This window comes from Lolium rigidum, chromosome 7 (assembly GCF_022539505.1).
Source record: "Lolium rigidum isolate FL_2022 chromosome 7, APGP_CSIRO_Lrig_0.1, whole genome shotgun sequence".
In the NCBI taxonomy this organism is placed as follows: domain Eukaryota; kingdom Viridiplantae; phylum Streptophyta; class Magnoliopsida; order Poales; family Poaceae; genus Lolium; species Lolium rigidum.
The window spans coordinates 165,656,629-165,674,365 of NC_061514.1; the positions used below are offsets into that span (position 1 = coordinate 165,656,629).

The 17,737-nt window shown below is 42.3% G+C and overlaps 3 protein-coding genes across 4 annotated transcripts; 2 read left to right on the forward strand and 1 right to left on the reverse strand.

Moving 5' to 3' along the window:
- The first annotated feature begins 308 nt into the window (after positions 1 to 308).
- LOC124674969 (U-box domain-containing protein 9-like) lies at positions 309 to 3,083 on the forward strand. 2 transcript variants are annotated; one of them, XM_047211024.1, is made up of 3 exons: positions 309 to 611; positions 1,813 to 2,718; positions 2,815 to 3,083. In XM_047211024.1, the coding sequence occupies exons 1-3, from the start codon at positions 309 to 311 to the stop codon at positions 2,905 to 2,907; spliced, it is 1,302 nt and encodes a 433-aa protein (XP_047066980.1). In that variant the 3' UTR covers positions 2,908 to 3,083. The 2 variants fall into 2 exon arrangements, with proteins under 2 accessions (XP_047066980.1, XP_047066979.1); XM_047211023.1 differs by having other exon boundaries at positions 1,813 to 3,083.
- Positions 3,084 to 5,478: 2,395 nt separating this feature from the next.
- Positions 5,479 to 12,983, forward strand: LOC124677862 (protein CMSS1-like). Its single transcript, XM_047213817.1, has 6 exons — positions 5,479 to 5,767; positions 5,905 to 6,100; positions 6,218 to 6,290; positions 11,415 to 11,464; positions 12,365 to 12,478; positions 12,576 to 12,983. Exons 1-6 carry the CDS (start codon positions 5,479 to 5,481, stop codon positions 12,700 to 12,702), a joined length of 849 nt encoding a protein of 282 aa, XP_047069773.1. The 3' UTR covers positions 12,703 to 12,983.
- Positions 12,984 to 13,668: 685 nt separating this feature from the next.
- Positions 13,669 to 17,534, reverse strand: LOC124674047. Its single transcript, XM_047210080.1, has 6 exons — positions 17,327 to 17,534; positions 17,164 to 17,234; positions 15,884 to 16,028; positions 15,034 to 15,690; positions 14,539 to 14,602; positions 13,669 to 13,971 (listed from the first exon to the last, which is right to left on the reverse strand). The coding sequence occupies exons 1-6, from the start codon at positions 17,438 to 17,440 to the stop codon at positions 13,922 to 13,924; spliced, it is 1,101 nt and encodes a 366-aa protein (XP_047066036.1). The 5' UTR covers positions 17,441 to 17,534; the 3' UTR covers positions 13,669 to 13,921.
- Between the last annotated feature and the right edge of the window lie 203 nt (positions 17,535 to 17,737).

Consider the following 17,737-nt stretch of genomic DNA (forward strand, 5'->3'; position numbering starts at 1 on the left):
ACCGAGTGCTTGAACGGACAAACAGCACCCGAGCACTTTTTAGCAATTGGGTAAAAAAAATATCCGTTACGTTTTCACCGTCACCACCATACGGAAGCGGCAGTCAACTTTTCTCACCCACCAGCCGTTACTCCCTCGCCTGCAATTGAAGGCACGGTATTTACACAGCACACGTGGCAACCCGTGGCGGCGGTGGGGCCCACAGAGTCAGAGAAAACCCGCTACTCCTAGTAAGTTAATTAAAACTTCCCACCCGTCTCCCCCAACCCATCGGCGGAAGCACACATCCCACGCCTTGCCCCCAAGAAATGGCGAAGCCGCCGCCGGCGCCGGCAGAGGAGGAGGAGACCGCGGCTCTGCGGCGGCGCCTGAGGAAGCTCGTGGCTACCGTCACCGCCGGGTGCGCCGGCGCCGACGCCTTCGACGAGGCGGCCGCCGCGCTCGCGGCGCTGAGGCAGGCGGAGGTCGGCGGGAGCGGCAAGGGCGCCCGCGGAGGCGGAGAGGAGGCCCGCCCCGCGGAGGAGGCGGACGCGGACGCGGTGCCGGCGCAGTTCCTCTGCCCGATTTCGTCCAAGATCATGGCGGATCCCGTCGTCGTCGAGTCCGGGCAGGTGAGGACCACCGCGCGCTTGCGCTTCTTTCGCTGATTTCGGGGGTGCTCCTGCTTAGTATTTTGGATTCGCCGCTGTCATATCAAGAAGAATCCCGTCGTGCGTACTACGTTTGCCTGATTTTTCTTTCTCTTCTCCTAGGGCGTAAATGCTGTTGCTCAAAGATTTCACTATCCTTGCGCGTTTTCAACTTTTAGTTATTACTGGGCATAAATGCGATCAATTACTGTTCTTGAATCTTGATTCGTGGTGCGAATCACCGGGATGCGTAATCATAATGGAAAACCTGTAAGCCACATTGCTTAGATTTAAGCTAATAACAACTAAAAAAAAATCGGATACAGCCATGCCTGGATTTGGATAAGCAGTGGAATGCTTGCCGTATGTCAGTTGAATAGTATGTGCAAATGTCGCATTTGTATATTCCGGTTTCTAAAGATTAGGGTCTTGTTAAAAACATACAGTTACTGCATTGTGGCAGCAATGCTTTATATATGGAAAACTAATTAACCGAACAGATTCAGATTACACTGATTTGCATTCTGGAATGCGTGAATGCAAGAACTGCGAATTTCAGATCTACTATTCATTTATTTGTTTCTTTGAAGGCACAAATGGATATAATATTCAAAAGGTGTACATTCAGATCTTGTTTCATTAAACTCGTGGAATTAGTGATTTCTTACATGTGAAGCATGTGGACCGAGTCAGTGTTGGAAGTCAATTTTGTACCCCCCATGTAGTACTTGCTTGGTAGGATTAAATAGTAATAATCCAAGAAAACTGAGGCTTGGCCATGTGAAGCATGTTGAACTGAAGATGCCTTTTCACATTGACATCACATGCACCTCTGAATATTTGACATGTATTATACCATCATTGTACTACAGCTGTTCCCCAATACTAGGTTGTGTGTGAACTCTTAAACTCATTCATCTTTTCACAAGTCAAAAGTAAATGCGGTCCACATTTGGCATGTTTTGAATTTTATGACCACTTAGGGAAATATTCGTGTTTTCATACGGTGAAAACATTGACTGGGAGTCTGGAAGAGATAATGAACCGGCAGATCTATTATATAGTAGCTATCTAGCTTAATAAGGAAATTTTAACCTGGTATCCTAGTCAATCTGCATGACAACCTTGTGTGTTTTGTTAACGAAGAACATGACCAATTGATCTTTTTGTTTCTCCCATGCAGACCTATGATCGTCGTTTCATAGTGAAGTGGTTTAGTGCAGGGAACCAGATGTGTCCGCAGACCAAGCAAGTGATCTTGAACACAACCCTCATTCCTAACCTCCTCATTCGAAGCATGATAGCACAGTGGTGCACAGAGAATGGGTTTGCCTTGCCACCACTTGAGAACCAAGAGGAAGATTATGTTAGCAACAGTGAGCGAAGAACATTTGATGAAATATTCAACAAAATAACTTCGTCATCAAACAGTACTGAGCAGAAACAAGCGATCAAGGGTCTCCGGCTGCTTACCAAGCGTAGCAGTGAATTTAGAGCTCTTTTGGAAGAGAGGCCAGAGTCCATATCACAAATGACCTTTGCCCGGTTTTCCACCCCAGGATTGCAGAATGATCCACAAGTAGTGGAGGATATGGTGACTATAATTCTCAACTTCTCACTACATGATAGTAATAAGAAGATAATTGGAGATGACCCCGAAGCTATCCCATTTCTCATATGGGCACTAAAATCGGGAGACATGGGGAGCCGCAGCAATTCGGCAGCTGCCATCTTCACTCTCTCAGCTCTTGACTCCAACAAGGAGAAGATTGGTGAATTAGGGGCAATTGAACCTTTGATTGATCTTCTTGATCATGGCAGCATCATAGCAAAGAAAGATGCGGCATCAGCGATTTTCAATCTATGCATGCTTCATGAGAACAGATCAATAGCTACAAACTGTGGGATCGTTGATGTGGCACTGAGAGCCATCGGAGATCAGTCACTTGTCGAGGAATCCTTGGCCATACTTGCTTTATTATCAAGCAACTATGACATGGTAGAGCTGATGATAGAGTTTGGTGGTGCCACTTGTATGCTCCAGGCAATAAGGGAGAGCGAGTGCAAGCGCAGCAAAGAGAATGCAGCGGTAATCCTCTTCTCAATCTGTATGTACAATCGGAAAAAGGTTAAAGAGGTCGAGGAGGACGAGAATACAAATGGCTCATTGGCTTCTCTTGCACAGAATGGGACTCCAAGAGCCAGGAGGAAGGCTACCGCTATCCTGGAGATGATGAAAAGAGCAAAACCCATGCACAACAGGCATAGTTCTTGTTAGAATCGGCAACAGAGATGCAGTTGGAGGAGCAAGGAGGATGCTTATTTGATGTAGATATTGAGATACATACATAGCTATCTTCCTTTTCAGTACATATAGGCATTGTGTAGATGCAAAGCTAGTGTTAAAAAGGGGTTCTCATTGGAACAGGTGGTTCTTGGTGTTCCAAAAATACAGCAAAACAAACTTTCCCTAGAATTTTGAAGACTTTGCCAGAATTAAGATTGCTGTTTCCTTGGTTCTTTACGAAAAATACAGCAAAATGAACTTTCCTGAGAATTAGTCAGCTTTTTATACAACTCAGGATACCAAAATTAAATCCACCTTCCAAGAAAAACCTTTATAAACATATTATATTGTTAACCCTTTTTTGGCAAACATAATACGGAGTATATACTATATGGTAAACTAAGAAGCCATCTGCCACTATCCCAGCACTAGTACTGACTTCTAGTTATCAGTTAGGAAGAACAGGTTGGTAAATCTTGTGGTGACTGGTGGTGTCCTGGCCTGCACTTTGGTGTATATCTAGTCTGTTTTAGTGTAGGCAGGACAAAAGATTAGGAGATTTGCCAGATAGGCAGTTGTGCACCCCGGCAGCAAATCTTTTTGTCAGTATCACTTGCAGGAATCTTTCTGTTTGGACTTTGGACCTTTCTGTAGCTGTCTCCCAGTGTAAAAAGTAGCTCCCCACAATTATTTATTTTCCTGTCTTCTGAACTTCAATCTTTTTATGGATATATAGGGTGGTTGTAGCACCAGCTGTAGACCATTGAAAATCAGCAAACCCCGTGTAATTGGCAAAATCAGCATGGTCCACATATGTTACTTCAGCAACAATGAGCGCAACATGTGGGAAAAGGTATCTCAGTTCTACATATTCGAACATTCTGCCGGCTTTTCCCATGGTTCGTGCCACATTTGACTGATAGCCTCTGGTTGTCCGAACAGATTGTTTGTGGCACATTTGACAGTCTGTGTTCACTTGAGGATATATCGTCGGCATTAGCTTGTTGCTGCCAAACTTGAACTATTGCAAATTATTTTATTCATGATCAGATATGTTGATCTGATGAAGATACGGCAGTGTTGCCCTTCAGCTATACTGGCGACAACAGTCAGGATACTATCATTGTTGCCATCTTGTAGAGTACCAGCATCCTGCAGCGCCTGATCTTCTAACTTGGACGCGTCGATCTTGTCACCAGCTCCATCATCCGTCCCTTGAGCGCATATGGTGCTGGGGATTAGGACTAGGACCAACAAATTCGCCAGCCCCATTGTTCGTCCATATCGGTCTGATCCCCATTGGGCAACATCACCTTTATCATTTTCTGCCATACGGCTCGTGTTTCTTCAATATTTTTTGGTTCTACAATACGCACATAAGTAGATCAACAAACACATCCATAGAATAAATAGTTGCAACACAAAAGAATGAATGAATATAATATGACCACATGAACAATATAGGTCCATATGTATGGGAAAACTTCAAAGGGAGACCGAGCTACATGTAGCCCTTTATTTTGCAAAATTTATGTTTCAAAGTTTCAAAATTCTGAATTAACTATAGATAGCTAATGATGTATACTACAATGGTGTAAATTTTAATACAAACTACTTCATATTCTAGGCTACACAAAAATAACAAATTCCGAGAAATTTTATAGTAAATAGTGCACATTTCATATTTTTTCAGATTTTTTTCAATTTCATGTAGCCTAGAATATAAATTAGTTTGCATTAAGATTTTACACCATTGTAGCATGCATAATTGGCTACCGCTAGAATTTTTTTCAAATTTTTTAAAAGCTATAAAATACAATTTTTGAGTGTTTGAAAATAAAGAGTAGATGTAGCTCAGTCTCCAAAACACCACACTCCATATGTATGCAATAAACACACGGGATGAGATAACATTCAAAAGAAGCTTCAGTGTCCTAATGTCGTTTTGGGCTCCATATCCGGTGTAATGGCTATGAGAGTGAGCCTTTTTTAACAGAACTGGGTACCTCACTATTTACCAACTGCACCATATAGCTTTGACGTTTTGATTGAAAATCGGATTATTCAGGTTTAAATCATCAAAAAATGCTAAATGATTTTTGGATGCGTATATCTGGACGATATTTAGCATACCCAGTTCAGAATTGAATATATTTATCGATCGAATTCCTTCAAACTGGATATAGATCCTCTAAAACAGATTTATTGCGCAAATTATACTATTTGTTTGCAAATTCAACCCAGCTCTCGAGTTTCACCTCGCCTTTCGTATTATTGACAAATCTGGCCCTTTGGCAAAAAAAACTCTCGCAACTTTCATCAATTTATCAAAAATATCGCAACTTTCATATTCATAGCTGGAGGGTCGGCTCGTTCAACTGCCGGGCCGAGCCGTGATTTTGCCGTTAAGTTTCGAGCCAAGCCGTGGCTCGGCTCGTTCAACAGCCGAGCCGAGCTGAGCCTTGATTTTTGCCGTTAAGTTTCGTGCCAGTATATCAATTTCCGTCGAGGTAAACCCTAACGCGGAACGGCACCACCAAGCCCAAACCCGTACTCCCAAAAATGGCGCCGCACTCGCAGTCGCAGGCGGCCACCGCCGGCAAGCGGAAGAAGGCGGACAAACCCGGCAAGGCCCTCGCCGTGAAATCCACCAATCCCGTCTCGAAGAAGACGCACAAGCAGAAGAAGCCGCGCCCCGCCGCCGCCGCCGCCGCTGCAGATGAACCCGCGGGCGGCGGCGTCCTCCTGTCGGCCGCGCTGCCGCCGGCGCGGCAGCTCGAGTTCCTCCTCCGCAGCTTCGAGCGCGCCGCCAAGATGCGCCTCTCCCCGCTCGAGCTCGGCGCCTACTCCGGTACGTATGTCCGCATCCATCCGCGCGAACCACCACGGCACCGCCCCTGGTCCTGCCCAATTCGATTCAGCATCTCTCTGTGCTCGTCTCGCCGGGTTATGAAACAATATTTCCGGATCCCCCCGTGCTCTGCGCAGAGGGATGCATGGTGCAGCTCCCGGAGGGGGCGAGCCAGGACGCGGAGAGCTTCGGGGACCACGTGAAGGGCGCCTTCGGGGCGGCGTGGAAGGAGGAGCTCTGCGAAGGGCAGCTCGTCGAGGGGTCCGTCGACGCGGGCAGCCCGGCGCTCCTGGTTATCAGCTTGGGCGCGCTGCGATCGCTGGAGCTTATCAGGTAGCAGATGCTGCGATTCTTACTTATTCTTCTGATGAAACTGCTGCCGTTTTCGAAACTCTGGTCCGCAAGCGTCTGTTGCCCCTGTATTGATGATACCAGCGTTTTGTTTTTCAGGGGCTTGAAGATGTTCACGAAAGGATGCCATGCGGTGAAGCTCTTTGCCAAACACATAAAAGTGGAGGAGCAGGTACGCCTCGCCACGCGTTGCAAGTTCTCCATAGCATCATAAGGCTATTGCATTTTTTCTGGTCATGCTGTATGGCTGTACACAAAAAAATTAGTGCATCCACCTTTTCTGCTAGTCTCAACCACTGAATTGCTAATGTTGCTGCCTTTTTGCTTGGTGCATCCATTTTGCTAGGAATGTTCACCTATAAGCAGCCTTTGCAATTCTGCTACAAGTGCCGTATCTTAGATGTTGAACGGAACCACAACTTTACTTTGAAATATTTCGTATTACTTCATAGTGTCTGCAACATAGCTACTGGATTTGTGGCAGCCGCCTGCTCTAAACCTTGATCAACCCATTCACCAGAAAGTAGCTAATCCTATGGCACTGTTAGTTCTAATAATTAGCATAGCTTAGGATTAGACTAAAACAGGAACACCTAATCTGAAATTGAGAAGAGGCTAGCCATTCCTTGGGGAAGCCATCAATGCCTGATCACCGTCGAGGACGTAGCTGTACCGAGGTGAAGACTCGCTTGCTATCTCTGTGGGCACCGTAGTCCTTCGGGACTCCACCGGCACTGTCCAGGGTGGCTGGTGGAAGAGCAGGCCTTCGGGTCCCAAAGCGCAAGCTTAGGGTTGGTTTGGTATTATTAGGAGAGAGGGTACATTAGAGAGATCGCCAACTTGTACTGCAGTCAGGGTTTCCCTTCTAATATTGCGCTAGGGGTTGGGAATAGTTGTTAGTGTTCCCTCTCTTCTCTCTCTTCTCTGTCTTGAGTAAAAGCAGAAAATGAAGGACTAGCAATACAGAGGAGAACACCCGATAGTTTCAGGCGCCGGATGCCTTCTTCTTCTATTAGCTTTTGTAGCAGCAGATGCTACACAATACTGGGCAACGAATGCCTACAGACTTAGCAACCCATGCTTGCCTCAGCAACCTATGCTAGGACCCCATGCTTGCCCCAGCAACCTATGCTAGGACCTATTTATACTTGTACCCTTTAGATTGTTGCCATGTGGCACAATCCAAACCCTACACCAACTTCTAGAATACTCTACAATAGAATTTGGGTCCCACGGAGGATATGACACAGCGTCGTTGTGTCGGTGAAGCACGCGACTGGGAGCTAGCAGCGAGGCGTGCCACGACAGTGCAGACGTTCTACACATCCAGCGAAGATGGTGACCGATGCATGGGGCGTACATGTATAGTCCAGTGGATATTGGACTATTCAATCTTTACTAGATGGACCTTGCGCGCTTTGCTGCGCCGTTTCTTCATATTCTCGTTTAATTTTTTTGTTGATGTGTGCGCATTTGGATTCACCTATGCAATATTTTTCTGCATCATAGATTACTATGAAATATATTGCCGTAGATTACAATGAAATAAATTGTAATCCTTTCTAAGTATGAAAATACATTGCCAAGTGCACCGAGATCTAATAAATGACATGGAATACTCTTGAACCCACTCACCATAGTACATACCATTTAACCCAGCAAGTGTTGGATTTGATTCCAAAGTTGGTTGCTTGGTTATGAAACTGCAGGCATGAAACTTTTCTTGGTAGCTAGATATGAATCATTTGATTTCCTACAAACTGTATCATATAAACCGTGACTAAACAAGTGTACAATTGATGCAATTCATTGTTATGAAATATAATACTATACAATAGAGTAAGTATATTTAATCATAACAAATAGGGAAAGTAAAAGAAATACATTAGCCCATTATTACAAATGCAACGAACTTCAGTACGCTAGCTGTGGTAGGAACTCCTCATGATTGGCGACTTCAGTCTGCTACCGGATCCCCACAACGGGTGAGATAAAATACTCATATTTACCAATTTACATATCCTTTAGTTGATCTGTTGTGAAAGAGAAGTGATAATCCAACAATAGGAACATGCAGAGGTGATCTACATAAGTCAACAAAACAAATTGTAATTGTTTTGAAACATGTAGCAAATTGCAAGGAAAAATAAAAATTGGAAACTGAATCAGATAGATGGACTACAGAAGGCTACACTCGTCTAGCTTAAAGTTAAACAAAATAATTTAGTGGGCAATAAAATTGGTTCAGGTGTGTTATGAGCAAAAACAACCTATGACATAAGTTGAAACGGGAAATTAAAATTTTGACTGTAAGATCTTGTTTAAAAGGTGCAAATTTCACGAGCAAATAATAATGGGAACCTGGATTGGCGACCGTGAATCTCGACACCACATCTTAGAGCTCATATTCATGAGCATGTAAATCAACAGGAACACATCAACACTAAGGTTTACCAGGAAAAGATGCACCTCATAATTAGTACTCCACATATCATGGTTGCACTTGAAGAGAGAGTTTTTTATTTGTGCATTCTTCAATTAACAAACCATATAATAGTTTCAGCTTAAATATACTACGGAGTAAGAGGTTTCTTAACCAATGATCTACAAAGTATTAAATAGCTATAACAGTTAGGTCGTCATATATAACCCAAAACAGGGACTAAAGATTAGAGCACAGTAGGACAAACAATTTACCATTCCTTCTGTAAATAAAAAAAAATACTACACGTCTGTTGATTTCTACATGATCCATGTGTCTGGTTAAGAAAAAACTTGTGTATTTCAGAAAAAACCTTTTTATATATCCAGCCGGTCAATGGAAGATAGTGTGCACAATCCATTGCAATCACCACTTTGCCGAAAGGTTAAACTTTGTTTGTGTTCTATTGCCCTCGCCCTTGATGGTAAAGAAGGGATCCATTTCCTTTTGAGTTAAACTTTAATAAATAAAATATTGAAGAATCGCCATGCAACTGACCTTGGTATCGCTGTCTTCCTGCTCCAATTCTCAGAAATATTTTTTACTGGATCTGAACTTCTAGGTGTTGTTTTGTTTGTAGTAAAAGTAGTAGGTGGTGTAGCAACACCCTCGCCAGCAACTACATTTTCAGTCACTAAGGTAGCACGGAACACATGATGAGACATCTAAAAATCATACATAATCACTTAGAAGAACATATGTCACTCATTCTAGTTCAATCAAACAAGCATAAAGACTGATACTGCACAGTTGCACTCACATCCATGTCGTATGATTTTTAAGACCGAGTACAAAAGAAAAACTGGTTGCCTTTCATGTGCTAAGCTTCTTAATTTCTATATTTTCCCTAAAATGGATTAATGCATTTCAAGTTTAGTGAAAAACAAAAAAAATCCATATGTCTGTTGTTGGTGAGTAAACAGAATGGACATGTACATACGGATATGATATATCATAATTTTCTAAGTTCCCTAAATAAGTTTAATGGAGTAAATAAATCCCGTATGCTTGAGGTTATTTACATTGCTTCTCAAATGACTATAAGGATAGTGACCATGTACTTCCGACACTTCCAATTTTATTTAACTTGCTAATTAAGAGTTGGAACACAAAATAATAGTTTTTTTTTTGCACATCAGAGGCAAGATAACATCTAGCATTACTTAAGTGCTGGCCATAGCTGTTAGTGTTCCCTCTCTTCTCTCTCTTCTCTTTCTTGAGTTAAAGCAGAAAATGAAGGACTAGCAATACAGAGGAGAACACCCGATAGTTTCAGGCGACGGATGCCTTCTTCTTCTATTAGCTTTTGTAGCAGCAGATGCTACACAATACTGGGCAACGAATGCCTACAGACTTAGCAACCCATGCTTGCCTCAGCAACCTATGCTAGGACCCCATGCTTGCCCCAGCAACCTATGCTAGGACCTATTTATACTTGTACCCTTTAGATTGTTGCCATGTGGCACAATCCAAACCCTACACCAACTTCTAGAATACTCTACAATGGAAGGTGGGTCCCACGGAGGATATGACACAGCATCGTTGTGTCGGTGAAGCGCGCGACGGGGATCTAGCAGTGAGGCGTGCCACAACAGTGCAGATGTTCTACACATCCAGCGAAGACGGTGACCAGTGCATGGTGCGTACATGTATCGTCCAGTGGATATTGGACTATTCAATCTTTAGATCCAAAGTCCCTCGAATATTGTTGGACGCATTGTCCCGTTGATATCCACATCCAGTGATGTCCAGGCCAGCTGTATCCAATAAAATAAAGTCCAAAGTCCACTGGACTATATTGATCCAGTTCCAGATATACCTATGTGTGCTATTCACACTACAGCCTGCACACAACCTTTGCGGGCAGGTCACACCATGACAAGATTACATTCAGGCTAACACCAGCTCCAAAGACTTTGGAGCGCCCCTGAAATTAGGATTGTAGGTTATCCCTTATCTCCTTATGCTTTGTTAGTTAGTTAGAGGGGCACAGCCCTGTTATTTAGAGGGCAAGAGATTAACTCCAACATTATCCCACTTAATGGAAGGGCTAATAACCAGTTAATAGAACAACAAACTAAAGCAATGAGTTAGACTATTCTAATGGTCCTATTTCCAGAATAAAAACCATAAGACTTTCTAATAGCCCCATGCTGGCTATATGTTCCTTAAACTGATTGGGCATTCGTAAGCGGATCCGTGAGCATCGACATAGTACTAATATGATGGATTTTAATGGTTTGAGCCCAGACTCCACCTTTCACTATGTGATATTTGATTTTTTACGTGTTTGGCGGCACCAATGCACCACTTGACTTGTTACTTGAATAGAAGACTATGTCTTTTGTTATCGCGGTACAAAGTAGTGGCTTCAAAATGTTGTCTACCACTTTTTAATCTGGGATAAGTTCTTAAGCCATGCAGCCTGCCCGGTAGCCTCATAACGTGCCACAAACTCATCTTGCATTGCAACGATGACATAAGGGATTGTAAGGGTGAATATATAACTGGCATGGATTTCTTAGTATCCACATACCCAGCAAAGTCTGCATCTGAGTAAATTATAACCTCAAGATCTTCAGATCTCCTATATGCAAGCATCTATCCCTTAGTGCACTTCATTGAATCTTATGGATTCGGATCTTCTATCTGATCACACATAACCATGTGAACGCCTTTTTCATTTAATTGTTATATTGTTTGCAGAATAGAAACTGAGATTGTTGTAAATTACAGAACAGACATTCTAGTTTTCTCTTAGCCTCTTGCTAATTTTTATTCAGCTGTCTCATTCTCTCTCTTTTTTACATGTAGGTTGCGCTGCTTAAAGATCGAGTTAATATTGCCTGCGGTACACCCAGCAGGTATGAGATCCTGACTGTTCAAGCTTATGGCTGGCTTATGCTTGCCTTTATGTTTAAATAGCACACAACAGGAGCTTAGTATTTGGTGAATTCAAAACCAACTGGGTTCAAAATTTTGAACTTGTAGGTTTAATTCTGGAATCTGGAAGTGGCAATTTATCTTGTTCACAGATAAAACTAAAAGGATATATATTTCTTGGTCTGGTAGATTCAATACCTGTATTGTAACTATATGGGTGTTACATTTGTCCCCAAAACAATATATTTTTCATACTTGCCTTAGTTTTTACTCCCTCCGGTCGGATTTAATCGACGCGGAGGGAGGCTTGCGTACTGTTAGCTGCTGGCTGCGTCAATTTATTCCGTCCAGAGGTAGTAGAAGCTAATAGATTCATGAAACAAGCACGATAATATATTAGAAACAATGTCTAACTTGCAAAATTTGTAGGGGATTTACTTCACTATGATCTCACTGAAGAAAGAAAGTCATGTGGAAAAGTCAGCACCATAAGCTTAGTCATTGATGCAATTCAATATCATGAACTTTCTTCACTGTGGGGTGTGTGCACTGGGCATGACCACGTTAACTGTCTTGATTATTGATTGCTCCAACTTTGTTAAAATATCTTGCCAGTTTCCAAGAGAAGCATGGAATGCATGATTTTTCTTTTCAAGTTTTATGAGTATGCCGTATCAAAGAAAAATTGTTTCTCTTCTCATGAGTAATGTTCCACTGAAAACTACTAAGCATGGAATATGATTACAACCGTTTACTTACCACAAATGTGTAGTGGAGGAAAAGATTGTCTGCTGTTCAGCACAGCACCAAGTGGTATTGCCCCAATATATAGAGTAGTCCTACCTTTTTCTATTCTTATGTAGTTGCTTTTTCTTGATCAGGATCAAGAAACTAATCGACCTGGAAGCGTTGTCGCTGTCACGCTTGAAACTAGTGGTACTTGACATGCAGAGGGACCCGAAATCATTTAACTTGTTTACGCTACCACAAGTCAGGTACCTCTTGTGGCAACAACATTAGGCACCCGAAAGAACTACAAGCAAATACTGCCATCACCATATAATTTTACTTTTCGATCACTTTATTATGCAGCAATGAGTTTTGGGACCTGTACAAGGGATATCTAGGTCAGAAGGTTCGAGAAGGCGACACAAGAATATGTTTCTATGGTTCTGTTTCTGAGAAAGACGCCAATAAAGTCCTTCCAACTGCCGAGTAAATGTCTACCATGAAAGTTTATGGGGTACTCCGAATCAATCGTAGCTGAGGGCAAGAGATTAGGAATTTTGGTCGTGTGAAATTTAGGAACTTCGGTTGCATCTTTTAGGTGTACCCATTTATGCTAAATGAGTAATAGTTTGATGAGATATAGTGTATCCATGAGACCATAAGTGCATAACCGTTATTAGGATATCAATTGAATACTTGTAATCATCTCAAGCAGTGGTATTTGAGACCTCGAATCTGTACACATGAACTTGAGTTCAGATGTTTTAAATCTGTGTGTTCTAACCAGTTAAGCAGCCAAGTACTTTTTACAGTGATGGTGTGTGCTTGACGCTTCTTTCTACTTTACTGGTATGCTACGCCCGAATCTTTGCCCAGAAGCACACTCAGAATGAAGGAAGACCATATGCTACTTCAGTTGCCTCTGGATCTAACAAGTTTTCTGATATTCAAGTTTGCAAAATAGAGGAAATCCTGAGTTCAGGTGATAAGGTACTTAATGAAATCCCACGGACAGATAAGATTTTCTGGCTAAACAGCAGAGCATGAGTAATACACCAGCACTTCTTTTTTAGATTCACAGGGATTTCTCCCCGGTTCCATTTAATAAATGAAAGTACAAAACCATAGTCATCACAGGAAAGTGAATCTAGAAGCCAGATGTTTTTCTGAGTTTTTACCCAACCCACCTTGGACCTTGCTACTTCCAAAAAGAGCTACTACCTGGGACCACCTTCCTGGAGCCCGATCATACAGACCAGGGAACCAAAAGCCATTCGATGAAACACGATCACCTATACAAACTACCGGTCTCAGAACAGTTCAGACATGGACCTCGTTGCTTAGATCACCTCATGGATAGATGAGGCTTCCTCTGGGTGATCCTTGAGATAAGCCAGTGACGCCCAGCCACCATGAGCAGCTCCTTCAGCTGTAGAAAGCTAGGAAGAGATCCATCTGAAGCTGTTGTACTTGAGCTCATCATCAGCACATGTGAATTGGTTTGTAACATAATCTCCAGATGCACCTACATACATAGATAGTTGGCCTGCAAAGAACTGTTCTGCCAACCGTTTCACAGCGGTAGCATCTTCCTCATCCTACAACCTACATTAGCATAACTCTAATCCGTTACACAGCACATCTACCATTTGCTGAGATTTACTTCATCACAAAATGTTGCTCTGATATTCACCGCACCATGCTCGATGCTACACCTCCTCGATCCTCGCCCTCTTTCTAGGTCTTCCTCTCCCTTTTCCTACAGCGAACAACCATGAGTGTTAAATACTTGTTCCAGATAACCATGTGTGAACAGTCATTTGTGTTCCTTGTATGCGTAATACAAAGAGGCAATACAGAGTCCTCGTCTGTGTGGTGCTGGTCTACTGGCTCTTCCATTTATTCAACTAGCACACTATTGTTGTTTGTCTATTCACTAGGTTTACATCATAGCAGGACAACAGATATAAGTTCTTTGTTTAGGGTGCAAATAAGTTGGTTTCCTCCTATTTTGGACTGAAGTATGATTTGTTAACAACATTACCTAGGACAACAAAATACAGAGTACTAGCGAAAGCATTGACAATCAACTATGACGTACCGATTTAAGGCATATTTTCTTAAATTCAGAAGTGGCTTTGTTTCATGTAATATGTGAATTGCACGTGTGTGATGTGTCTTAACATCAGAAGTGGCTTTGTTTCATGTAATATGTGCATTGCACGTGTGTCATTGCTATCAACTACTAGCAAAACCTGATGTAGCTTCCATCAAGTAAAAGCTGAATGGTAAAGAATTAAGAACTCACGCAAATTATTGAACTAACCTTTATGACCTGAATGTTGTGATTGAAGTTCATCTGCAGCAGGGATTTGAGCAACTGAGCTACCCTACATTGAGTCAGACTATGAGATTTAGCAAAAGGGAGTAGAAATTAACAAGTCTTCAACAATATCACATGATTTCTAGAGAACATCAAGTCAAGGGAAAAAGGGCAAACTTATATGACTTGTCACCACCAAAGCATTAATCAGCATCTGATAGTTACAGGTTATCAGTAAAATGTTCAGAGATTTGCAGTGGATATGCCACTTGACTATACCATGACAGAATTGTAATCCTAATGGGAGCAAAACTGAAATGACAGAACAGAGCATATTTAGAACGAGTGTGTGTTTACTGTAAACAACATACAACTAGACTGCTACTGCTACATTAATGGTTTGTTTGAAAGAGCAATAATCCAGGCCGGAGCAAGCCATTGGTCAAAAGTGGAACTCAACAGAAATTAATTTGCATCAACTTAACTAATCCAACCTACATTTTCGTGACAAGTCGGATCTGAAGGGGGTCTTGTCTCTTCAATTGGGTCCACCTTCACATTCAATGTCTCATGCTGCATTGTCTTCCTCTTGGAGTTACCCTTCTTAAATGAAGCACCATTTGACATTTCACAAACTTTGCCACTCCGCAGTCTTCTGCCTGTGTTATCTTTTGAACATTGAAGTCCAAAAGCTGGACTCAACCCTTTGGCCAATACTTGTAATTCACGTGGTTTTGCTGCTTGACTTGTTCGACCACTATATGTTTCTCCAGGCCCAGAATCTTCACAAGATTCATCAGGCATACCAATTCTGCCATTACATAATCCCTCAGATGCAGTCGTGATGCTCACTGAGTTATGATAATCAGCACCATTTCCAGTAGGTTCCTGAATTTTTGGTATTCCATTAGACAAATCTGAAAGCCCTTGGCTGGGAGGTCCATCTGTATTACCAGTAGGCCCTTTAGATGATTTGAGATCAGCCTCCATGAAACTATATTCCGCTGAATTGATGAAGCTGCCACGCAAGAACTTCTCTATATAATATTCAGTTGATTTTGATGGAGATTGTGTGTTTTCATTCATCTGTTTCATGTTAGAATTAGCACATTGCTCCCATTGAACAGGAAAACCACGTCGGAAGTTTTTAGAAACCTGCATAAATTTTAATATGATGAATGATAAAAGCCAGGCTCTCTGTTAATAAGTTACTATCCAGAAACAAAACTGGCAGAGATAAACCAGATAGATCAAGTAGAACTATTTGAAGTATGCAAAATTAAGAGGAATCATTTTGTTCTGCCGGAAAAAACTAGTGAAGACTGACACACGAAGAAAAAAATCAAACCTCGTAAGGAAATCCATTACAATGCATCTGTGTGATATTTAATGGACCCCTAATTAATAAAATCTTGTGATCTGCAGTCTCAAGAGTGCCATCAGCATGCCGCATTGTAATGGAATCAGAATAGAATAATCGAGCTGCTCGATTCCTGGAAGAGTGAGCAACAACATGTTAATGCCATGAGGTGTCAAGAAAAACTGATTCTTTAAAAGGTTACACATGGTTTCACACTATAGAGATGTCGAGTGTTATCAGTTCCGATGCATAGAGAAAATAATACAACACAAGCAAAATTTCCTATTCTTGGAGACACAGTCACATACAGCATAACATAAGTTAATGGATGAGAAATACTGTCAAGGTTTAGGTTTGTTAGCATTAGAATATAAATCTTAGAATAAAACACTGAGAAGTGACGTTCCGAAAACCCAGAATCATTTTCACAGTTTATCTTCCCATTGATGTAACAGCATGTAACATACCATCAGTATCATTTAATGGAGTTACATCAGTGGTAAAATCCTTCTCTTTAAAATAGTTACATGGGCTCCTTAAACCAGGTACTTTTAAATCTTATGTTTCCCATCAACTATTTTTTTACCACCCACTCCTATTTTTTTTACATCGATGTCGGTTTCAGACATCAGCATAATAATACCCAAAAGAAACCTTCAACAGTTAGGTTTTATTGCAGAAGATCCAAGTTGGAGATGGCTGCCAATACAACATACAATTGCAAAGCGTAGATAAGGCTTAGGATATATATGTTGTGCAGTCTACCCATAGGTGGAAACATATTAAATCAGTAATATAGCAGGCTCATCTAATCAATACGAATTTATTTCCATTCAGATCATATAGAAATATATACATGGATTAAAAAGATAAAATTTTACAAAGTCAAGCTTCTAAAGATGATATATAATATATATCTGAGAAAGATGATATATAATGAAGCTTCTAAAGATTGGGTTTGTTTTCCAAATACGCCACTGCTTAACAATCTCGAGCCCAAATTTACAAGAAGCAGCAACAGAATGCGTCAAGATAACGATGACAGCATTGCTGAAACCTGGGGCAGATCCAAACAGAATGAGAAGTAAGCAGGTTTATCAACTAAGTAGTAGTACGAGAAAGTTGCAGTTCATCTAGCAACTTAACTTTAAAAAATCTTTATTTCCACGAACAGAACGCAGGTCTGCAACACACAAGGGGCAGGCAGGGGCAATGGGAAAGGGGAAAGGGGAGAAGAAGGGATATTTTTCTTTGACAAAACGCCTCACCTCTCAGGGTACCCAGCAACACGGATCTTGTCGTCTTCGCCCCTCACCAGCCACCAGTCGACGAGCGCCACCTAACGGAAGGAAGAAGAAAAGAAGCAAGGGAACACGCGTTAAAGCCCGGTTCTTGGCAGGGCGGAAGGGGGGGAGGGAAGTACGGACGTACGCATCTCTGCACGGTGGCGCGGTAGGCGGGGCCTTCAACGGAGGCCGACGGCGGGGCACGAGCCGCCACTCCCCGGGTGAAGCGGCCTGCCTGGGGTTGGGACGCCATTTCCATGTCTCGGGAGAGAGGATTTTGGCAGAGTAATGCCTACAGGCAGGGGCTGGAAAGGACCGAGGAGTGGTGGTGGTGGTTTGGCGGCGGGGGGGAATTCGCTTGGGACGCCTGGGAAATCAAGAAGCTGCGGAGGGAGGAGGACCCGAGGTGAAATAAATGGGCCACATCCACATAAGGCGATTTTAACAAAATTACCGCTCACTCGGGCGCCACGCAGTGAAGTGTGACACCGCATATAGACGGCACACACTAAAGGGTTGCGGACTGAAATAATTTAGCCCGAAGAATACTTTCACT